The sequence below is a fragment of the Cucumis melo genome, chromosome 3 (assembly GCF_025177605.1).
Source record: "Cucumis melo cultivar AY chromosome 3, USDA_Cmelo_AY_1.0, whole genome shotgun sequence".
NCBI classification, from domain to species: domain Eukaryota; kingdom Viridiplantae; phylum Streptophyta; class Magnoliopsida; order Cucurbitales; family Cucurbitaceae; genus Cucumis; species Cucumis melo.
In genome coordinates this window covers 30,527,676-30,551,874 of record NC_066859.1, presented here as the reverse complement: position 1 = coordinate 30,551,874, position 24,199 = coordinate 30,527,676, and the positions used below count along the sequence as shown (strand labels likewise).

At 34.6% G+C, this 24,199-nt stretch overlaps 3 protein-coding genes across 8 annotated transcripts; 1 reads left to right on the top strand and 2 right to left on the bottom strand.

Annotated features, from left to right (window-relative positions):
• Positions 1–1,052: 1,052 nt before the first annotated feature.
• LOC103487749 (probable thimet oligopeptidase) lies at positions 1,053–13,013 on the bottom strand. Of its 5 annotated transcripts, none has more exons than XM_008446191.3 (20): positions 12,761–13,013; positions 12,472–12,593; positions 11,865–12,028; positions 11,385–11,475; positions 10,372–10,551; positions 9,687–9,767; positions 8,959–9,039; positions 8,161–8,253; positions 7,037–7,117; positions 6,792–6,954; positions 6,533–6,653; positions 6,373–6,445; positions 6,042–6,149; positions 5,055–5,152; positions 4,931–4,976; positions 4,480–4,576; positions 2,969–3,042; positions 2,792–2,896; positions 2,493–2,573; positions 1,053–1,318 (listed from the first exon to the last, which is right to left on the bottom strand). In XM_008446191.3, exons 1-20 carry the CDS (start codon positions 12,903–12,905, stop codon positions 1,208–1,210), a joined length of 2,115 nt encoding a protein of 704 aa, XP_008444413.1. In that variant the 5' UTR covers positions 12,906–13,013; the 3' UTR covers positions 1,053–1,207. The 5 variants fall into 5 exon arrangements, 3 of the variants coding, with proteins under 3 accessions (XP_008444413.1, XP_008444414.1, XP_016900071.1); XM_017044582.2 differs by lacking the exon at positions 1,053–1,318 and adding an exon at positions 1,370–2,360; XR_001762483.2 differs by lacking the exons at positions 1,053–1,318; positions 2,493–2,573 and adding an exon at positions 4,246–4,387 and having other exon boundaries at positions 2,821–2,896.
• A 2,385-nt stretch (positions 13,014–15,398) lies between these two features.
• On the top strand, positions 15,399–19,389 carry LOC103487750 (F-box protein SKIP14-like). The gene is made up of 2 exons (XM_008446194.3): positions 15,399–17,222; positions 17,911–19,389. Exons 1-2 carry the CDS (start codon positions 16,272–16,274, stop codon positions 18,463–18,465), a joined length of 1,506 nt encoding a protein of 501 aa, XP_008444416.1. The 5' UTR covers positions 15,399–16,271; the 3' UTR covers positions 18,466–19,389.
• Positions 19,390–19,802: 413 nt separating this feature from the next.
• On the bottom strand, positions 19,803–22,358 carry LOC103487752 (uncharacterized). 2 transcript variants are annotated; one of them, XM_008446195.3, is made up of 2 exons: positions 22,001–22,358; positions 19,803–20,921 (listed from the first exon to the last, which is right to left on the bottom strand). In XM_008446195.3, the coding sequence occupies exons 1-2, from the start codon at positions 22,137–22,139 to the stop codon at positions 19,927–19,929; spliced, it is 1,134 nt and encodes a 377-aa protein (XP_008444417.1). In that variant the 5' UTR covers positions 22,140–22,358; the 3' UTR covers positions 19,803–19,926. The 2 variants fall into 2 exon arrangements, with proteins under 2 accessions (XP_008444417.1, XP_008444418.1); XM_008446196.3 differs by having other exon boundaries at positions 19,803–20,905; positions 22,001–22,150.
• Positions 22,359–24,199: the final 1,841 nt, after the last annotated feature.

The window sequence follows — 24,199 nt, the reverse complement described above, 5'->3', positions numbered from 1 at the left end:
GACATAGGTGTTCATGATCTTGCTTTTAATTTCACCGAAATGAAGTGGTTTTGTATCCACAAAAATAGTTGTCTTTATGATCTCTCGTCTAATAAGTGTATAACTAAATTGCAAGATTCAACTCTTATTTTTTTAATGAATAATAATAAAATTAAATAGTTGTTAAATCCACCCTTTCAAGACTTTATTTATTTATTTATTTATTATTATTATTATTTTTTTGAAAAAATCTTTTAATGAACTATAGACGGTAATGGCAAATTCAATTTAAAAAAAAAAAGAAATTGACATGACAAAAAGTTATTTTCATTGATAAATAACTGACATAAAAAGAATGATAATAATAATTGGACCAAATAATAATAATGATAGACAAAAAACCCACAAAGTATCCATCTTACACACTAAGGGGAACGGGTCAAAAACCAAGAAATAAATTCGGAGTCAACTGAAATGGCTGTCGGTTCTGACTGATCATAGGATTTATGGAAATGGGAACCAAAGACAATTGGGTCCATTTCTACTAATTTCCACAAAAATGTAAAATGTTAATCAGCTCATAAGGGTACCAGGATTTTGTTATACGGTTTCTTCACGAAACCTAATATATAGGAGCCAATGAAATCTGACTAATACCATAAACAATCACTTCAGATTTCACATTAAGGAAATTTCAAAAGGGCAGATACAGCTAAACTCTTTAACTTTGACCACGTGCTGCTGCTAAAGTGACAGGAAAGTGGGAAAGGATGTTCTAATTAGAAACCCTCTAGTCGGCTAACGATCTGAAGGCTAGGGAAAATATTGCTAATTCATTTTCCTAGTAAAACGGAGTAGTTATATAGAAAATTAGGCCCATAAATATAAGTTTTACCTATTGGTTTTTGTTTGGTTGTCATTGTATGAGTGTTTTCAAAATTTAAGTAAATTATTCTTTAAAAAAAATTGAGTTCAAACTCAAATGTTTACTCGGAAAAGATGCAAACTAAAATTTTAAAAGTTCTGAACAAAAAATCATTCTATCCACCTAAACTAATACCTACTCACACGGATGAAACATTAAGGGAGTAAATAAGTAAAGATATGAGATCATGATTTGGTTAAAGTATGTGTCCATGATAAACAAACAAAATTTTGCAAGAACGCTGAGTGAACTTTCTGTTGTGAAAAGAAAGTAAGGGAAGATTTTACCAAAATTCCTTCCATCTCACAAGCTACATTCGGCCTTAGAGTCGATAAAAGCTTGAATTGATGGTTCTCGCCCAAGAAAGTCTGATAGAACATCAATTGGTTCTTTTGCACCTCCTGGAGCCAAAACCTGCCACATTAGATAGGTAAAAGTTCATTCAATCCCTTATGGATACAATGTACAGACCTTTAGGATAGCATGTTAGGTAATGCAGTACTATTATGCTCGTCAGTATCAGTTAGCAATAACTAATATGAGAAGGTAAGAATATGTTGAGTTGTTGGAGAGAATTTGTGGTCAGCTGCTATAAACAAAACTACAGAGGCGATTGGCTCAGTCCATTTGGCATTAAGAGATGAAGTGACCCTAAAGCGGTAGTAGTAGGCTTAGAGAGGGTTGTGGATAATCTGATGACCGATGAAATTTTCCCTCTTTTTCAGTTAAATTTGATTCAAAATCTACATTTTAAATATTTCCCGAGTAGCCTCCGCTCCCGGCAATTCCACACAAACACATATTTGGCCCATTCCGGTGGCTACTATAGTTGAGTGCATTAAATGCTTTACAAACCCTCAGTGAAGGAATACGTACCAAGGGGGAGGTGGGGTGTTAATGGAGGAACAGTTGGTATTTAGATTCCAATATATCCTGGAGTCGAAGGAATATATGAACCAGGACTCCTTTTGAGCTAGAACTTTATAAATAATTGCGGAAGAATGATTTTTTAACTCTTATTAGAGGATTATCCAAATTTTGAACGATTGCTGGAGATGATTCCAACTCTATTTTCAGAGGATTGTCCAAATTCTGTAGGTTAACACCACAGGTGGCTAATGGATTATCCATTACCAAGCGTTGAAACTTCTTTTTTTTTTAATTCTCGGCCGCGGCATATCAAATCCATTACCACCCTTCACCACATAATAAAAAATACAATATAAAATAGATAAATATTGTTAAACCATTAAAGAAATACAATTACCACGTCACTTTTTTGTTCGTCAATTAACGATCTATCCAGAACTACTTTTCAAACTTTAGGAACTTAAGTATTCTTTTTGAGACTTCTTGGACCAAATCTCGTAAACTAAAAATGTATTAATTACCCTAGTCCAAATAGTTTGGAACTCGGAGAAGAAAGGCCTCCTGAATTTCTTCCCAATTTTACATTCTGTTTCATTTAATAACAAATATCAATCAAGATATGTCGAACATCAATTAAAACAGAAAACCTAGATCAGTTCAAATAAAATTGGTCGAAATGAAAAATCAAAGTTTCGATGCATGATGCAAATTTTGTTACCTTGTTTCTGAACTGCAAGCCAATATATTGGTTCAAAAGATTACCACGAAACTTTGAGACGAAAATATCGGCAGAGAAAACCTGCAGAAGTTAGATTGCTGCTTATGTTTTATTTAAACAAAGGTAACCAATGCCCGGTATATAAATGTTCATGAACACCTTATTACGTCGGTTTCTTTTAATGAGAAACATTGATCAAATTTCATTGATGGAATGAAATTAGAACATGTTAAGCATATGTACATGAGTAGTAAAGCAAACTCCAAAACGGATTTGCGTGCTTGAAGGGTAATGTTTACCTCACTCCATACACGACTGTAGCAGGCAGCTTCATAACCAATAGCACTAGATGGAAAGCATGAAGCAGGATTGGTTCCTTCCAGCATGGGCAAACCTAGCATTACCTGGGAAAATGCCGTAACATGAGAACCTAGTGTGGAAAACTCAAGTTAATAAATAAGTACTTCAAAATATACCTTTGAATGGAGATGCTTGAATAATTCAATGATGTCGACATTTTCAGCACAATGTATGATTTGATCAAAAAGACCTACATAGACATTTCCCAAGTTAATGAAAACGAACACATGCACTGATGAATAGAGTTCAAGAAGAATGTAGCTGGCATGTTGGGATGCAAACATGAAGATCCAATGTCTTACTGTGGATGCCCTTTAGGAGGTGGCAATGGATTTGACACTTTGTTATACAGTTTTCGCATGTATTTCAACATATTACATGTCCTTGTTTCTTTTACCAAGGAAGGTAGCTCTTATTAAAAAAAAAAAAATCCAATGTAGCTCAAAAGTAGAAAGAAAATGAAAAGGAACTTTGTTTCCAAAGGAAAATGCAAAGGGAGATTGAGGCATTTGATCGGATGGCATATTGCAATAAGATAAGACCAAACCTCTTGAATGTGGAAGGTTGAGCATAGGAAATTCAAAGAAGGAATGAAATCTTATTGCCAAAGTGGTTGTTCAGAAGTCCGAAAGAAACGAGTGGTGGCATTAGGTAATGATGTATTTTCATGAAAAAGATATGAATCGACTATGAAAAATAAGAACCAGGCAGCAACATGCGCTTGAGAAAAATATCATAACCATGACGTGGAGAAGAGAGGAAGCAAAGTCTTTCCTTGGAATGGCATTTGGATTGGAAATCAACAATTTCTACCTCTTTTGTTAAAATTTCCACGGTTCTATGCAATCTCCAAACAGATAAATGCATCGGCATTATGATCGAACCAAAAAAACTCACTCTTGAACTATTGTTTCTAGAAGAAATTAAAAATTGAAGAGTAAAGCGCTTATTCAGATCAAAGACTCTGCTATTGGAAGAAGGAAAGACAAAAGGATCTGGGAATTGGATTCTTCAGGTTGCTCCTCAATGAAGTTCCTATTTAAGAAAACAGTATCATTCCCTTTGAGCCAAAATATCTCTAGAAAGAGATGGGAAAATGGAATTCCAAAGAGACTAGGAGGGTGGTAAGAAATTTGGTTTGGGTTCTTATTTGGGTTGTCTTAACATGGCCAATAGAGTACAAAAAGTGATATGATAATGTTTTAGGTTTTGACTGTTGAGTGCCGTTGGGGTGTTCATCTTTTTGCGTTTTAGTTGTCTTTGTGCTTTTGAATCATCTCCTAAGGACAATATTAGTTAGTTGCTTGGCGGTCATAGAAAATTTCTTTGGGTCAATGCTGCTAATAAAGCAATCATTTTGGGTCTTTGGAGTGAAGGGTTCTAAATAATTTACCAAAAGGTAACAAATAATACTTGAAGAAATCTTGCTTCTTCTCGAAGTGCTTTATTGAGCTCCTTTTGTCCTTGTTCTCCCAATCTAATGATTATTGACGTGCATTTATGTAAACCCCATTGGAGGTGTCACGGATCTATGGCTGTAAATTTTCAACCATTCAACGGAAAGTACTTGTTTCACCCACAAAAGAATAAGTAGAAGAAGGTAGGCAGAGTAAAAGAAATGACATACAATAAAGAACTTCTTGCTTCAATTTCAGCGCAGAAAAAGAATGTCGCCATTTTTTCAGTGATTCGCATACTTCATCCTTGATGGGCACTGTAATATCCTAAACATTGCAGAAACAAAAAATGGCTTCAATACTCACAATAATAAATACAACGAAAACTTGACTTGGGTAAAATTCGTGCATCACAAATGGCCTAAGCCATCTTATGATAACAGAAATTTATAGTTTTAAACTAAAACTTCTACAACATTAAAGCTGAATACGTTGAGATGCATCAGATTTCCAACTACTGATATATTAAAAAGGTGTTTTTTCAAAAAAGGAGACAAGCTTCTATATTATTAATAAACTCAAAGTACAAGAGAGTTATACATTGAGAATAATAAAGAAGACGATATATTAAAAGGGGTTAATCCATCTTATAAAGAAAAGGTGTTAATCTAAATGCATTACCTGATGGAAGCCAGATAACAACTTCAAAGAAACACTTTCATAGCACCTATGACATAAAAACAAGCATTAACAGGTGGATGCAGTTTTCAAATCAAACTAATGAATATAACAATGAGTCAGCTACCAGTTTTCTAGAATCTGAGCAGGGATCTCAACAAAGTCAGGATCAACACGCAGCCCAGAGATCCTAGTAAATGATGCACGATTGCAAACATGTTGAACCTAAAATTTCAGTTATGAAGTTGAGGAAAATAAATTAAAAACAGGTAAATATGAAATGCTTACAGTTTAGAATATTGTACATTTTGTCTCACAAAAACAAGACAAGACTATTGTATATTGTACTTCTAGAGTCAGTTTTCTATAATACTGACAGAAAGACTAATGAAGCATGGCAACATTACATGTGGATTAATATAAAAGGGTGATTGGACAAGTACTGAAATTTGAACTGGATTGTTAAGGTAGTTTGTCCCAGAGTCACACAAGACCATAATGGTCAACATTTAATTTGAATGCAATCAAGCCTCCAGAAGCAGACATTATAACTGTTAGCGATATATAATCAAATTTTCCTTCAACCACTAACTTAAGCTTTTGGGTGAATTAGTGATTTAAGATGGTATCAAAGCAGATGGTCCAAGGAAGTCATGTCTTCAAGTCCATGCCTTGTTGCTTTCTCCCCAATTAAAATTAATTACCACTTGTTGGGCTTTTCAAATATTTCAAGCCCACAAGTAAGGGAGAGTGTTAGTGATATATAATTAAATTTGTCTTGAACCACTAGCTTAAATTTTTTGGTGAAATGGAGATTTAAGAATAATTTCCATCACAAAATTTTGCTTACCCCACGTGATAAATCTTTCACCCGTCTAAGATGTAGGTAGAGTGGAAGCAAGATAGAGACCTTGTTCCAGTTGGGGGCTGGCCAAGGTCGATAGCCATAATACATATTTATCACAAATCAAATTCTAGAAGTTAAGGAACTTGCCTCAAGTATCCTCATTCTAACCATCTTCCAGTGTTAAACCCCAATAAATTATCATCTTATAAGTTCTAGCCATTTGATCAAATCAGTCATGGTCTGAAAGAAAGTATACAAAATATATACCACATGGCCAAACTCATGGAAAAGATTAACCACTTCAGTGAATCGCATCAACCCGGCATGACCATCAACATCATTCTGTAGTTGAGATATCAGTAATGCCACCGGTATCTGCTCAAACAAAAGAGAGAATTTATGATGATACAATCTGTATATAGAGCTATCATATAAAAAACAACTACACGTCTCAACTTCTTGTTCCAAGTACAGTTTTTTTCATACATCATAGTGGTAAGGTCAATTTGATTATGGTGAGATTACCATGATAAACAATACTAATATATTCTAGATATGTGATAGCACATGTATCGTGTAAGTATGTAACAAATATTACCTGCCGCGTACCATTGGATAGCAATGCACTGCTTTGAAGGGCCACCACACATGTGTGAATGTATTTTTCCTCCCTAACCAAGTACAAAACACAATTTCACTCACGGATGAAGAAATAATGTCAACGTCAATTTTATAGAAGTTTGAAGTTCTGATCAAACCTTGCGTACAGATCAAGGAAGAAGTAACCAATAAGTTCACCAGAGTTGAGATCAAAAACTGAGTATAACTTAACGTCATAATGCCAAACCTCTGCATCTATCACTTCCTCAAACCTTAATCCTGGTGAAGCAAAAAATCAAATGCTAAATTGCAACTGTAGTACTAAATTCTTAGGCTAGAAGAAAACAATAAGAAATCCAGATTCGTGAGTAAAGGTGGAAGGATCATGCCCACCAAAAATTTTTATGAAATGATTACCGAAGAGGTCTTGCATTATCTTGAAGATCCCAGACAAAACCAAAGAGACTGGAAAGTATTGCTTAACAGTCACAAAATCCAGGTTGAATTCTTGATCTTCTGCCCTTTTGACATAGTATAATAGATCCTCGATACCAAATGGACTTTCCCCTTCCTCTTGCTTCTGATGATCTCATAAGTCATAAGACCCAAAGTAAGTTGCATGAAACCATGTTATTGACAAACATTTGACAGATTGAACTAACCTTTAGGTTCTTTAAGCTGGCCAGTTCCTTGGCAGCTAAATCTGTTAAACTATCAGAGATGTTCTCCAAGAATTCAAATACCTGGATAAACATTCAAGTAATTACCAGCCTAAAACTTGGCAAATAAATTGACATTAAATTAAGAATTAATAAAACTAATTGGTGGTTCATTTTATGCTAAGGTTCAACCAAGGCCTAGCAAAACCTTGTACCAAATTTTTGGAATACCCACGTGCAAGTTGAGGTTCTTGGGACTCTACAGGAGAACTTTTAACTGAACAGATAGCCTTGGTGTACATTAAGAACTTAACAAGAATTCATTTCTTCTTTGTAATCTGTAACTAATTGCTTTACAGTTTCTATAAGTGTTATTCTTATGGTCTTAGCACTTTGAGCCAGTAATTTAAACTTGAAAACTAGTTTCAAGGTTAAATGGAGCCTACAGATACAAAGGCAGCAGTAAGCTTTATGTAATTTTTTCCATTTATGAAGATAGCCCTTTGTTTGGTTTACCGGGATAAATAGCACAAAGAAATAGAAATGTGGAATTAAACACAAACTAACCACTCGAACTACCCTCACCACCGCAGCCAGCCTGAGGCATCATTCAACTAGTTCAAGCATTCTAACCTCAACCAAAAAGCCAAAGGTTCAAATACCCACCCTACATATCATGAATCCAAAATAAATAAATAAAACTTCACCACCAAAACCAAAACATGCAATATCGCCAAACCTATAGAATTTGATTGGGAGATGTCGTGCCTAATGATAGTGAATGGACAATTTATGCTAATACTAAAAACTAAAAAAACGTCTGGTTTCTCCAAAAACAAAGAAGAAGAGTAAGAGAAAATGAATTGAATTGAAAAATAGTTCAAATCAAATACTAACAAATAAATTGAAGTATTAATAAATTAATAATATACTTATACAAAGTATTCCAAAATTAAATTGCAAGAAAAATACAATTATAATTTTATTTTCAGATAATGCAAAAAAATCTAAATCTAAAAGTGAAGTGTTTCGTGAAAAACCATTCTTTTAATCCTGTCTTAATTTCTACTTTCTAAGAAGTCATATGGATATCTAATAAAAGAAGAGAACTGGCATCTTTGAATAACCTTAGCAGATGACCTTGCCATTCTATAATGAACAGCATAGTCTGCATAGTTTGAATACCCTTGTAAGCGGGCAAATTTGTGTCGCAAATGAACCTGAAAATTAAGAAAGAATATTAACTGTCTAGAAAATTTTACACAAGCAAGAATAGTCATGTCCGGTCTTCATATTTAAGTTATCCACGAGAAAATTTGGAAGCACGCCTATTTCTTAATGCGGGAACCCACACTTTGGTTCCACTAACAAAAATACCATATTTCAAATTTTTAATCCAATCTCTATTTTGATGCAGATGTGGAAGCCATTTGAAATATCAGCAACTTTTAAAATATCAATTTTCTATCTTTTAGCAGTATTTAATCCTTTCGTATTGAACCATTGATCATATCACTACAGCAAGCGTGAAATATCTTAGGAAATAGGAATATATTTATTCACTAACATAGTTGTTAGAAACAGAAAATATTAATTGTCGAAGTAGGTTATGGACCACCAAATCATAAATTGCTCAGTTAAAACGTTTTTAGAGAGAAGAAGATCAGAAATTGTGACAGCTTGCCCACTAATCTACACATGTCATACATTAATAGAATGGATAAGGTGTGGTTCAGTTTTTATTATTTCATAAAGAAGAGATTATCCATATAAAACCATTTTAAGAAAGAAATGGATGAAAAATTAAAATGTTGGCTTCCCTTGTGATCTGTGTTCTGTATACAGATTACTTAATACAAGCTCAGAACCTAGTAATCTTTGAAATTTAAATTAGTTCACAAGCAATAAATAATCAAGTTACTTACCAAATTTTCTAGAATAGAAAGATTCACTTCTCCGCACCTCTTTCCATATGCCATTGCTACCATCCTCCTTGTCGTGCCTACCTTAAAACAGGCAGTGTTACCATTGTCAGTACTTAGTACATATTCCTCTAAACTATGATACGAACTTCCCAGATAGTACCCTACTCAAAAACTTCTGCCTAGTTTATAAGCAGAAAGTTGCCTGATATGACTTTGAATCAAAGCTAGAAGTTTGCCCTAAGTTTTCTATGCGAGCTCTGTATCATGATTTTGAAAAAATCATGCAATATCCCAAAACTAATATTTAAATATCTAGGCTAATTGTTTTCAAAGAATTCAAGTATCATGTTCAGTAAAGGACTAAAAGTTCCTAGACTTTACTGATCCCTTCCATTACTTGCACATTCTCGGAGGTTACATGGAGAACTAATAGCATGAACTAAAGGAAGTTTACATATTGATAGTATGCATGAAGTTCTCAAAGGTTACATGGATATCTAACTTTATGGAGTAGTTCAAATTAAGAACAGATAAGTTATAAGATAAACTACAGCGAGATAAAAGTTATTACAAAATAAAAATGAAAGAAACAAAATAAAGTACCCTGCAGGTCTCAATCTGACAAAGGCATTAGATTTGGGGAAAAAATACAATAAATAAATAGGTTGAGTCAAATTTTGAACTAGTTGGACAGTATTCCAAAAAGCTTCTGGTTCAGAAGAACATACCTTGCAATGTTCTAATACTGCTGCAGTGTGATGGCTTCTCATGACCACCTTAAACTTTCCATTTTCAGTTTTATCAAGACTCTGCATGGAGAAGAGATAAGACGAGTACATTAGTCAATGGTCATTGTATGTGGGATAAATCGATCAAAAATAGTATTTTGATAAGAAAAAATTTCCTTTCTTTTTTTTTTTTTTTTTTTTTGTGAATTCAAGAAGATTCTTATTTGTTAATTTAAATTTTCTTCAACGATTTTTCATAAATATCCATCAAAATCAGCATTTTATCGACTTTTTTATCAAAATTTCCTTAAGATTGAAACATCTACGTTTTCTTCAACATCAACCACTCAACAAAGCAAAAAGGTTACTGATGGAGCTAGTTTCAAAAATAAAGCATATCTTATAACAAATAATTAGCTTGGAACACCCACTCACCCTTAGATCTACAAATACAATACTCCATAAAGACTTCAAATGAGATACGAATAATCAAATTAACTATCTTAAGCTATAATGAGGAAAAGACTTTTGAAACATTTACAGCTGAATAGGAACAAAAAAACAAGGTGATATAATCCCACGGAAAGGAAAGCTAACAAAAGGATTTTTATAGGTCAGTATCTGATTTGTGCGGATGAATTAACGTAAGACACAGTTAAAATACATAATACGAGAAGACCCAAACCTCAAAAAATTCTTTTGGTAAACCATCCAATTCCACCTCACTAAAAGGGATGAATGTACCATCATCGTTCAGATTTTGAATATATCGCAGGCTTAGCTCTTCAATTTGCACCCTCAATCGCAGCAATTCCTCCCTTTTTGATGTAGTAAGGTTTAAGCCATTCCGCTCAAAGTCTCTAACCTGTCACTGACTGAAAAGAATCAGCAGACGTTTTAAGAATTGGAGCAATGTAAAGTTTAAATATCATCAAAAAGAGCTAAAGTTGACTAAAGTAGGTCAATTTTTTCTATATTTCAGTTGCAAATTGTGGCGATTAGATTGTCAAAATATGGATCATGAAAACCAATTTGAGGGGAAGGGAGAAGTGGGAAATGACATATACAAAAAGAAAAATTCGATAATCTGCCTCTACAAAATCAATTTGCTTCACCTCTTTTGCAAGGAACTGTTTGGAAAGTTCTCAAAAACACTTTATAGAGCTGTTTTCTAAATTGATTGGTTTCTTTTAAATAATAGTGTTGCAATACATTTGTGATCAGGTTATACTTTCAAGGGAATAACAACTTTAGTTGTTCTTGAAATTGGTCGTCCATGGAAATGACGTTTGGGAAAACACGTTGCAAGGAACAAATATCTGAATATGCTTTCACCTACACACACGGTGCATGCAAAGAAAACAACAGAAAACATATTTTTACTTCAGCAGAATGGGGATGAGGAACTAAACCTTATTGAATGTCTAGGTGCCCTAATCAACAGTCCTCGGATTGGCAACAAAAACGATTCTTAATTACAAAGAACCGACCTCTTTAAGCTCAACACCCAATTAGAGACTGCCCATCATGGCTTTTCGTAATTTAAATTATAGAATACGTCGTATTCAATGCAAAATTGTCTTAATAGTTAAATATAGTAGTTATCTTTCCTATTTGAGGGACAGTACACATTAATCTGTACTCATGAAAAGAGAGGATAACAATCTCTTGATATTGCAGTCTACTAGGAGTCCGTACCAAGCATTGAATAAAGCACTTCTGTTCAGCACTTGTCTGCTCCCCTCTGGCTGAAAAGGCTTTGACAACTCGATAAACATCTTCACGTTTGCTATTCCACCCACGGAGAAAGAACGATGAGTTCCGTAATTGACAAAGGCATGCAAATCTATCGTGCTCTGAAGTTTGCTCAAAGATTAATAAAATGAGAAGAAAAAAACAGTTTGGAAGGGACATGTTCTTAAGCCTTCAGTTTAAATATATTATGTGTGTGTACACCTACAGCACTAGTTAAGAAGCCAAATACAGAACTTATTTCATTTTTCCCTGGCCTATTATAGCAAATAAATTTCATTTCAAAACATGGATATGAATGTAAATCGTATAGACAAAGGAGGGAGAAAGGGTGCAATAAGTTTAAGTTGTCCATCATGCCCTGCTGCATGATCTACAAAAGCCAACAAATGTAACCTTTCATGAAAAGATAGCAATGAGTGATACCTGCACATCTGAACATGAGCATCTATTCTCCGTTCTGCCTCAGCACTTGCTGCGCGCACATCATCTGAAGTGGATATTAGTTTCGGAAACACGCATGATTGTACTAGTGGAAACTGTTCAGCCTCTAAATCAGCCAGTGGCGAAATTACATTCGAATATGTAACCTGCAAGCTTCAGTTAACGTGTTATAAACTATAAAGAGTAACTAGGACCATATTAGAAATCAAATTCAAGTTGTGAAGAAAATAAGTATTTGTGATATGAACACTAGACACGTGCAGCCTTATTTCTATCTCTACTTCCAAATGTTCGTCGGCCAACTCCATGACGATGTGGCGACAATTATCCTGACATCTATTAGTTACATATGTAAAACTAATTCCATGACAATTAACCACTTAAAATGAGTCCAGAATTTCACTGAAACATAACTAGTTATCGAAAACCGCATCAAGAACGTTGTTCGACTGGAAGACTCTCACCTTCACTGTATGAACTGTTCCTAATGTGGATTCGTGACTTCTTGAAGAAAGAATATAAATTAAAGAAAAAACAATTGAGTACAGATGAATAGAGAAATTTGTAGTAAAAGCAAGATAGTCGACACCTTGTTAGGGGGAACCGACGCAACAGCATCGTGAACCTTCTTCGACTTCGCAATAATTTTATCTGCCAGATTCAGAATCTCAGCTGCCGAAAGGTTGACGCGTAGCTCAAATCCTGGAAGTTCTGTTAATTATGAAAACAAAATAAGCATATCAACAGTTCGACAATGCTACCGACGCAAGCTACATCAATATTCATCTCCTTAGCATGCAGGAACGTGCTACGGCAAACACTGAAAAGTAGGCAGCTCAAAGTGAAGTGATGAAGCAAAATGGAACTGTGCGCAGTACCTTTCTTCTTCTTCCGTTTGCAGATGACAACGATTGCAAGATTCACGGCGACAGCGAGAAGAGCAGCGCCTCCGGTGAAGACTAAGAGCTTACTTTGGGTCTTGCGTTTGTACATTTTCTGGGTGTTTCCTTGAATCTCTGTCATTTTCTTTCGCCTTTCAGTCTGGGCAAGCGGAAATTGCGATGGAGGGAAATTTCGTGCGCGCCCGTTTGGATGTGATCGATGTAATTGTGATGTAAATAAGATTCGAGGAAATTAAATATGTTTAAGAATAACCCAGTCTATTAAGGGATTTGGTGCGCATATTCGAAATTAGTCATAGTTTGGGTTATAGTAGAGTTAGTCTTTGCTATATTTACAAATTCACTGTATTACTAATATATTGATATATCTGAAGGTCTATTCAGAGATCTAAATATTAAAAATTAGCATGTAATTAATTTATTATTTAACTTTTTTTCAAAAAATAGTATTTCGTTTCTTTCTAACATTGTTGAAAAGTAATATTTACAATTCTACTAGATAAGAATTTCTACATTTTCTATCTTTAAGTATTATTCCTGGGTTGAATAAAATTGTACGATTCAAAATGTAGGAATCATTTAAAATTCAAATATAACAAAGTAATTTTTAAATTATAATTTAAATGAATTTGACCATAACTATTTTAATCTTAATATTCAAATTTATCTGTTTTAAACTTTATCGACCGGTATGATATTTAACACCGTTCCACAACTACTATAAATATATATATAATTATACATATCAAACTTTGTTATGCAAAAACAAACACTTAATTAAAAAAACTATTATATATGGTAAATTAATATAATTAGATGTTTAACGTTTACCATAAATGGTGCATTCAAGTGAAAGTAGATCGTGTTATCTTATTAACGATTCGTTTTGATCATTCTTTATGGGATTATTGTACATTTTCATTCCAATTCGTTATTATTTGTGAAGTGTAATGATATATACGAAATTTGTAGCATCGACATGAGATCAGAGGTTGGATTTAAAGTAACAATGTTAACAACTTTAACTAACTTTAATTTAAAATATTGATGACCATTGAAATAAATTAAACCATTATGTTAGTATTCCATTTTGATTGATTTAGCCGTATTGATCTTTTAAAAGTCCCTTGATAATTTAGGTTTAAAATGCTGACATCAATTAAATTATTGACCAAAGATTGGTGGATATTTAAGTAAAAATTATTTTTAGAAAAGATAAATGTTCGCCTATAGATAAAATGTCAGTTTATTTACATAAAAAGTAAAAAAAAAAACATATAGTATTTATTGATTAATGACGAATTTGTACATATTTCTATCACTATAGTATTAACGACATATTTATATCAGTTTTTGTTAATGGTAGACGTTGATGAACTTATATCATTAAAATATCAATACTTTGTTCATAAATTATAAATTTAAAAAGTTTTAAATATGTGGTAAAAAAAATTATCCGGAAGCAATTTGAATATTGTTTTATTTATACGACTATTAAATATTTGAGATAATTAATATCAGCATCTTGATATGCAAAATAATCAGTGTATGAAGTTAAATACGTGTTTGATTTACCAACTTGACATATAGTACAAACACCAATAATTATTCAATGAAATTAAATATAACTCCAAATAATGCAATCATAACTAATAAGAAAAACAATAACTTACACCATAAATGATGGAGTTTATCAATTTAGACCACAAAAATTTATAAGTATGTCAATTTGAATTTTTGATTTAAATAAAATCATGAAAATTGATAATTTAAATTATACACAATTATTAAGTTTGGTTTAAATAAATACAATAATATGTTTTTACATAAATTTAATTATTTATTCATTTGAAATAATAAAGGAATAGGTTTAAATTAAACATCATTTAAATGATTTTATCTAACATTACAAATAATTAAATAAATATAAATCAATTAGAACATTAATAATCAGTAATGAAATATTAAGACAACAAAATACGTCAATGATAATCGAACTTTATAAAGTGTAAATAATGTACTTATATTTAATAATTAATTAAAATACATAATAACAATAATTTATGGATATTAACTTTCTTTAAAAAAGATTAATTGACACCAATTTATGAGCTAATCAAAGACCTAGTCATCCTTTCGATGTAAATTTTTCATAAGTTTGGTGCGTATTTCGATATAAAAAAGATAATCAATGTTGGCCCCGAAATTTCAATGTAATATCTATTGAAACAAATAAATCCTTATTGATAAGAACTATATTCGCTTGAAGCCGGAAGCAAGCTGGTGATATCTATCTTAATCGAAGTCATCATATTCTCTGGACCGTCCGATCAAACATAAAAACCCACCCATCAAATCCAAAGGGCCCACATCACACGCCAACGGCAATCTTACGCGTCTGATGAAGATCCAACGGCCACAAAAGCTTGGTCGTCGAAATCGAAGCTGCAACGTATTAGATTCCCGCTCCCGCCACAACACAGTCACTCGCATTCAACCTACACGTGTCATTTTTTCCTTTAATTTCTCTGAGAATTTAGACAAATTCAAGCTTCTCCTCCCTCTCTTATTCATCTCTTTTTAATTTTTAGGTTTTCTTAATCAGGTATGTGTTAAATTTGTTTTTATCGTGGTAACTCTGTTTTATTTTTTTTCGCACTTTCCTGCTCTCTCTCTCTCTCTCTCTCTCTCTCTCTCACTCTGAACTCGATCGGCAGGTTCCTTACCCTTCCCTTCTCTCTTTCTTTCTCTCTTGGAGTCGAATTTCCTCTCGAGGAAGATAATCCTTTTTCTCATTTTTCGTGTTAAATTCCTATCTGGAGGAAGAAAAGGCTTCATATTCGAGGATTCGATTCAAAGAGCTTAATTGTTTTGTTTCTTGATTACTCCATTTTGTTTCATAGGGTTTCGTTGTTCATCGAGATCACTTTGATCTTTTTATTTTCTTTCCTGTCATCACAGTCTCAGGTTTTCATTTTTGCACTCTCTCCATCGACGCTTCTGCTTAAGTTTGCTTTTTGTTTTTTGTTTTTTGTTTTTTTTTGTTTTTTTGTTTTTTTTTTCCTGGAATTCGTGCTTGACTCGCAGAGTTCGGATTATGTTTTTGTAGCTGAAAATATAGAAAAATAGAGAACGGTGTATAGCGGGATTAGTTTTATTTGATTTAAAAGAAAACAAAAAATCGTTGTTGTTTCCTATTATGTAGGTAATTTCGATGCGATCGATGATCGTTTTTTGTGTTTCCTCTTTTTGTCAAGCTAAAAAAGCTTTTTCCTTTTATTTTTTTTGGAAGAAGCTCTAAAATTCTGGTGCGTTTTTTTAGTTTCGATCAAAAATTGAGGGTTTCTTGTAATTATTCCTCTTGAATTTTCTTTTTTCTTCTGTTTCATTCTCGTTTCTCACGTCTTTCACCTTTTTTCATAGTTTTTTTGGGAGAATATTGGGAAGTTAGGGTTATAGATTTAGGTTGGGGTAGGTAGGATCCTTGATGACTCTTAATTTTTCTTGTCGTCCTTTAATCCCTCTGCACCTTTCCGAGGACAATTTAGTTTCTCCAATGAGGATTGCCAATGGTTATATTGTGGAGGGCATCCCTGAGAATAATGCCGAAGGCTGTGGGAAGCCATGGCATCGTGGCCGGGAGGTGGATGGTTGTTTTGACCATGGAAAGGATAGTTGTTCAGATAGCTCACAGGATCCTGTCTGTAAGGACATTCTTCATATTCTGCCTGCGGATCCATTTGGCATGGATATAAGTACCACTTTTACAGCAATTACGGGATGGCTTGAGGACATGGAAGTGGACTATGACGAGTGTTTCAGCAGCAGTGGTGGCGCTGGCACTGGCGCTGGCTCTGGCGGAAAGGATATCGAGATCTTTGCATGTCTGAATTTTATTTGGAATAGCGCTTTGAAGTTCCAAACGTTCCCTGAGACTAAAAGTACTGTTCAGAAACCTTATCCGATTTATAGCTGTGATAGGTGTCTGGATGGAAAGGTAACTGGCGACGTGGCCTGCTGCTGTGATTTTGGATCCATTTGTAGCATGGATGAAGCCTTTTTTGCTAATGACGACCCTCCTAGCCGTTGTGGGCAGCTGGATATAGAATGTCAGGAGCAGAATTGTACCTATACGGAGATTGATGGAGGAGCCCCTCATGCAGCCTTAAGCTTTGCACTTTCTTATTTGGGTGTCCAGGATCTACTCTCTGTTGGAAGGGTTTGCAGATCTCTGCATTCGGTGGTACAGGATGACCCCCTTTTATGGAGGAACATTCACATAGATCAACCATTGAACGAGAAGATCACTGATAACATTCTATTGCAATTAACTAATAGGGCTCGAGGTAACCTGCAATGCTTGAGTCTGGTGGAATGCCCAAGAATCACAGACGAGGGTCTGAAGCGCGTGCTTGAAAGCAATCCTAGGCTTACGAAAGTAAGTGCAACTTACTCCAGTTTTTGCCCTGTCATAATTAGCTGCCTGGCTTGTTTAATTACTTATTTTTTCTATGTTTGTTTCGTTCATTTTCATTGGGTTAAACAGTTTATTCTTCTTTATAGGCACCTGAAAATGTTTCCTTGTTGACCTCCTTGGTGCTTTTGAAGAACACACACACACAAGCTTTATGTTTTTAGACATACGATGCCTAGAGAGCCTTGTGCATACATTTTGCTTTCTGTTATCTAACCTTCCTTTGTAAATTTGAACATTTGCCCGACTTCTTATTTATATTTTCTACAAACACACAATACATAATTTTTTGGATATGTTGAAGAGTAATACAAATATTGGATACATTTATTACTATTAGAATTGGAAGTACTAAGCTACATTACTGTAGTTAGGATGTCTTATGCTAATAGCCATTAAGTAGCTCATTCTGAGAAGCATAGACGTACGCCCATCAACTTACCAATTTTTTTTAGAAAAATTAGAATGTGGATATTATTGAGACATCTTTGACAGGGTGTTTCTTGACGTGGCTTTGACCCTAACACCTGTGTCCAGCGAGGACACTATTTTGTGCATAGCGGGAATATGCAATTTCCTTCCTAACACATCATACTTATCACTTACTAACTTGGCATGTTACTAAATATCTGTCCGCTGCATGTTTATGCAGTTGTCTGTTCCTGGATGTACCAGACTCAGTATTGAAGGCGTTGTTAGCAGCTTGAGGGCTTTCAAGTTGAAGAGTTCTCAAGGAGTGAAACATCTACGAATTGGTGGATTATACGGGGTGACACAAGAGCATTTCGAAGAGTTGAACTTCTTACTGGGGATTGACTGCAGCCTTACACAGAAAAATTCTTATAAGCAGCATTTTTATTTCAGGGGAAACTTTTATGTGTCTTGTGATGATAAACGTGCCATGGATATTGAAAAATGTCCAAGATGCCAAAACCCGAGGATTATCTATGATTGCCCTGTAGATGGTTGTCAGGGAAAAGAACATGCAACTCAAGCATGTAGAGCATGCACTCTTTGTATACCGCGATGTATCCAGTGTGGTCGATGCATTAATGAGAGTAGCGAGTATGTGGAAACATTTAGCTTGGAATTGCTCTGCTCAGATTGTTGGAAGCCATCACTGACGTGCCAAGAGAAACGTGATGGGAGGGAACAGGAAAATGGTTTTGTTCGCCATGCTCAAGGAGCAACGTGGACTGACTTCTAATCAATTCTTGGCATGGACGTGAGTTGCTCAATTGGCTTTATTTAGAAAAGAAAAAAAGAAAAAGAAAAGGAAAAAAAAAACAGGAAAAAAAAAAAAAAAGGAAAAAAAGAAAAGGAAAGAAAAAACTAGAATCATTTATACGGTTCTTGTTATTTTATTATTAAGCTCTAGAGTCGGCTGCCTTCAGGTTCTATGTATGGTAGCTGTCATGTTAATCCTCCAATCGTTGAAGTGGAAGACCTTAAAAGAATAAGTAGTAAATGCAAAATAGTGAGGTAATGAATAAGAAGAATCTCTTGTGCTGCAGAAGGCTTCTTACTATCATTGTTTGATGTACAGCAGTTGATCAAGCTTGGAAGATGATCTCTGTGTAGGATCTCGGATGTTCTGTTCATCCTTACCTCTTGGTCGCGAAAACAAGATGAGTAAGTTTTTTCCCAGCAGCGTCTACTCTACCAGGATGTGCTCTGCCCTGTGTAAGTGCAGCTCTGCGATTATGACAAAGGGGAGCACAAACTTGATCAATCTGTGTAGTGTTGGAAGTTAGGTGTCTCTGTTATAGTCCTGATATCTTCATGAATAAAGCTACCGTTGGCCTGTGATGTTCTTTCGAAGGCCACGTGCATTCTCAGAGTTATCTCAAATCTTTTGGGGATTGGTCAGTATCCTGTGCTTTATACGGTCTACCAAAAGTTTGTTGTCTTCAACATTTCTGCATTCTTGTTTCTTCATCTAGCAGTACGTTTGCTTGTTCGTAATACCTGTGAACGTGGGGAATCAAATAAACAATAAATGTGTTATTGTATCTTTCGAAGTAGTCGTGTACTTCCCTCTTGCTGGACTAGTTCTACCGTCATTTGCACCACGAAACTTGCTTCTTATTGTTATGAATATGATTTATAAGATGGGAATATGTTTGCAATAGTGTTTTTCTATGCTAAGGATATTAAACCTGTCATCCTCTTAAGCTTCTTCTAGTTTGTTCATGGTATTATGATATACGGACACTTGGTTTAGACGCTTATTAGCATAGTAGATTTGCTGACTGTAGCGATTGAGGATGTTCTCATCATAATACAGATTGATCTGCTCTAGTCCATGCTCGAAAAAAGGGAAGAACTTCCGTTTGTATTCCCATTGGTATGTTGAGAACTGAGTAGCGGTTTGACAATGGGTTCAAGCTCAGGAACTTCCTTCATTTACGAAATTCAGGACCTATTGAACTGGCTGTATGACTACTTAGCTGTGCAAAATCTCCATATGGATGTTTTAATAATCAAATTTTAGTCTGAATTTCTTTTATATGTTCTTTTAGTATAACAATGATATGTAATGTATATTCAAATTTGCGTCTTAAGATTGGTTGTGTATCAAATAGTACGAATCTGAAAATTATGGAACAAATGTGTGGGGGAGAATGTAATTCCAAGACAAAAACAGCCAATACACCCAAACCAATAATTATCTGTAAAATTCAACATGCCCAGCGATCTCCCTACAGAGCAATTTGGCTTCGCTTGCTAATTTAATGCTCTTAGCAATTGCTAGTCCAGTTTGCTTGTGCGTGGACGTTGGCTTATATGACTTCGCCTGTTCCTCCCTTCCCAACGATAAAGCCTCTTTTGCAGGGACAACGTTTTCCCACCAAAATTCCTTCAATATTTCACGTATCAAATCCCAATAACCACGTTCCCTACACACACGAAATATGGTGCTTCCATTTGGTGTCCAGCAATATAGATCCGACCATTCTCTGCCCATTATCTCCATTTGACCCTGTACTTGTGGCATGTAATAGAAAGGCATGGTCGACCAGGGCAGTCCCTTCTCAGGCTTTCCCTTGTTGTATGGACATTTGACTTCCAAGATCCCACCACCTTGAAAGCATCCCAGTAGGCCATCGGGGGAGGCTCCAAGCCAATCAAATTGCTGCTCTGAGTGAGTAGCGAACCCTAACAAACTCACATCTCGACCTGTTATGCTTTTATATCGATCAATGGCATTTGCTTCATTGAGCACACCCCACTCCATGGCATTTTGCTGTGGTGCATCTGTTTTTTGAGTCTCTGAAGGGAATACTTTCTCATGCCACAGCTCAAAGCGACGGTTTCCTTTCCAGAAGCCTAAGGCTGTGCTGAATGTGCTTGTAGTCAGCTTGTCTCTCCTTAGTGCAAACCATTCTTCTGAACGCTGAGGGGCAACTGATTGGTTGACCTGGGAAGCCAAAATCAAAGGTGAGGGTAACCAGATGACCGGAGGATTTGTTGTGTAACTAGATGGCGTGGCACATGTTGAAAAGGATCTTGAAGCAATCCCGCGATTTCGTTTTAAGTACAGTTTTGCATTCTTTCTAGAGTCCCTGCAGCAGATTCTAGCAATGGAGATGTTGTTCATTGTTGACATGATGGCAATTTCGACTGAGTTACTCTGACATAGTGTTCTGCACAACCCACACACTACTAAAAGTTAAGCTAAACATTATGCGTAGATGAAGTGAAAAGTTATTGCTGGTATGGCATTGAAAGCAATCATACAAATGATTGATGTAGCGATAGTGTTGATGAGCTTGTTAACTACTATCAAAGAAAACAATAAATTTCAACTCCTTTTATGCCACAATTGACTTTGTGTGCAGGTAAATAATCTTCTACTAGAGCAATTTGATTAGAAACATCACTTCAAGAAATAGCCCAACTTCAAGATAATGTATTCTTCTTTTTCCATCCTGAACAGAATTCAAAGAATCTATATCTTATTTTTAAGAAGATGTGGAATGGGACATTCATCACCTCTTCCACTTATTTCAACTGGCAAATTGCAACTGAGCTATGTCAGCTGAATAATGACTATCTTCCTGCAGTTCTTCCTGGGAATACATCTAACACAATATGCATTTGTGGAATTGATTGCTTTCCATAGCTCCTCAATCCACATGAACTTCAGTTGCCTCAAGCAATCAACGCCTCACAAATCCATAGAAACATACCCAGAAACAACCGAAGGACAGTCTCTTTAATTCAGCTCGACTTAGGACAACGGCAACTTGTATGTTGAAAACCGTAATAGTTTTACGCCTATATGCGGTTTAGCATTTGAAAACCGTAATCTTTTTAATTCAGCTCGACTTAGCATCAAGCAACCAACGCCTCACAAATCCATAGAAATAGTTTTAGCCTCCAGTTCACTCTTTCCAAGAAATTAACTATATGCTTAGCACTTTCTGTTTCTACAACAATTTGAGAGCTTTGAGAATGATTTTAGGCACAAAATTGGAAGGAACAGACGATTGATAACAAGATTAAATTTTAAAAATAGAAGATTAAACGGGAAATCGAATATCGAAGACGATATAAGTAACAATGTCCAGCAGAAAAGCTCGTTTCATGTCTCCAAGAGGAAGACAATAACAACATACTCTAAAAGCACGAAAAAGACTGGACATTGAATAGGAACCCAAGCCAAATCCCGAAATTGAAACAAAAAAAACCCTGTAACGACAGGAAACAAGAAGCAATAATGGTATATGAGGAAGTACCCAAAAGAGAATCGGAGTTCAATGGAAATTTGCGAGCTGAAAATGAAGCAACTGGCGGCAATTGATTGAAAGACGAACCACCATGAAAAAGACTTCGAGACGCTCCGGACTGAGAGAAAGAGACCGCAGCGAACTTCATCGTGTTATTAGAACTTTCACAGAAAAGATGAGAGATGCGCCATGAAATTTAAGCTTGAAGTTCGAGCTGCCGATTGCGTCAATGGTGGCAATCCAATAGGATCGATTGAGGGTTTATCCCGCTGGTGCAGTGGAAATAGTTCCACAAGTCAAGAAGAAAGACGGAGCCTTTGGGAGTGAGGAAGCTTTGAGGAGATGAGACTTTTGGGCCGTTGGGCCGTTCACGTCTCTTCTTTCGAACCACAAAGCCTTTAAACGGGAGTTTTTATAAGGGTAATTATAATAGGTAGCAATTTTTAGAATAGTTATTAAGTATGTAGCAATATTTTAAAAAAATTGCAAATATAGCAAAATCTATCAGTGATACACTTCTATCGTTGATAGACTCTTATGGTTTATCAGTGATAGACCAACATTTGCTACATAGTCTATCGGTGATAGACTCCTATCATCGATAGATTTTGACAGATTTTGCTATATTTGCAATTTTTTTAAAATGTTGCTATATACTTAATTATTTTGAATATAATTGCTAAATTTGCAACTATCCCTTTTTATAATGGGTGGCTTTTTTGGTTATAGCAACTTCTTTCAACAATTTGTAAATATAGCAAATTTTTTTTTATATATTCCTAAAATGCCCTTAATTTAGATGAAAAATACATGGCATGATTTTCTCCTTTTGACGATGACGATCTACTCCTCAATCTCTAGTATCATCTTCTTCGTTCTCTCAAACCTAAACAATTTTCTTTTTTTCATGATTCGTCCTCTTTTCCTTTTGTGATTTTGTCTCCGCCTCCAACTAGTCGATTTTTCATTCAATTCTCTCTTCCAACCGTACGTTCAACAATTTTGGGCGTTCAGCAATTTTCGACATTCAACAATTTTTCATTTGCTTCTACTTTAGGTCAATGTTAGGGTTTGGTATCAATTTTATTGGTATGTAATCAAATTTTCTTTTAAAAATAATTTAGATTTGTTTCTTAGTTTTTTCATCCAATTTATGTTAATCATCTCAGTTTGATATTTGTTTTCAGATGTGATTTGTCCCTAAATTTTTCATTTGACTTCATCCCATTTTTACAATTTTATTTTCATCTCTGTAGGTTAATTTTGTTCGATTCAATTTGATGATTTTACTAGAATTTTTATAGAAAAAAAAATGTGTTTATTTTACTTGTATGGGACTTCGTTGAAATTGAGCATATTATGAATTTCTCTATCAATTTTACGTTTTAGGTTAAAATAAATTGAGTTTCTTTTTTCTTTTCTAAAATATATCACTGATAGAATATAGTTAATATTTGTATAGTGATATTAGTTTATCACTGATAGACTTGTATTAATCCTAGTTTATCACTGATAGTAGTCTATAAATGATAGACTCATATCCTAGTTCATCACCGATATGAGTCAATCAGTGATAGACTCTATCTTCTATCAATGCAGTAATTCAGAATTATGATTAATCAATGTTATAATGGAGTTTAATTTTTAGCTTGATAGTTTTTATCGAATATTGACTTTACTACGAAGTTTATCGTTGATAGATTCTATCACCGATATTAGTCAACTATTGTTGATAGCTTTTATAAATAATAGACTTTATACGTATATTAACCAAACTTTTTTCTCAATAAAATGCACCAATTAATCTAATTTGCAATTATTCAACATGTATAGTACTAATTTCTCAATGGAAACACAAAAGCACATAACTAAATGTGAAGAGGTAATGTCACCATGAAGTTTTTCACCGTTATCATTAATAAACTTCAACATACATTGAAGAGCCACAACTATTTAAGAATATAAAGAGGAATAATTTGCAATATTCAACCTGTGGTCCAACACTTTTCTGTATCAATATAACAAAATCAAATAAAATGTAAAGTCTATCATTGATCTTTTCTATTATGGAATATCCACAAAACTAATATAGTACAATGTAAATTTACTCAATGAGAGAGTTGCAAATCAAAACTAGGGACAAATCAATCGGTCTCTTGCAATATTATAGTCTTTTGCGTTCTCCAACATTTTATTTGATCGGTTAAG

Bases quoted from the DNA above. Each gene is read 5' to 3' on its own strand.
- LOC103487749 (XM_008446191.3), bottom strand. From the start codon at position 12,905: ATGACAGAGATTCAAGGAAACACCCAGAAAATGTACAAACGCAAGACC. The intron at 11,476-11,864 runs GTATCACTCATT...TGGGTGGAATAG, and splicing joins GCTCATGTTCAGATGTGCAG to CAAACGTGAAGATGTTTATC. The intron at 9,040-9,686 runs GTATGTTCTTCT...GCCTGTTTTAAG, and splicing joins CAGTATTAGAACATTGCAAG to GTAGGCACGACAAGGAGGAT.
- LOC103487750 (XM_008446194.3), top strand. From the start codon at position 16,272: ATGACTCTTAATTTTTCTTGTCGTCCTTTAATCCCTCTGCACCTTTCC. The intron at 17,223-17,910 runs GTAAGTGCAACT...ATGTTTATGCAG, and splicing joins GCAATCCTAGGCTTACGAAA to TTGTCTGTTCCTGGATGTAC.
- LOC103487752 (XM_008446195.3), bottom strand. From the start codon at position 22,139: ATGAAGTTCGCTGCGGTCTCTTTCTCTCAGTCCGGAGCGTCTCGAAGT. The intron at 20,922-22,000 runs GTACTTCCTCAT...AACTTTTAGTAG, and splicing joins GAACTCCGATTCTCTTTTGG to TGTGTGGGTTGTGCAGAACA.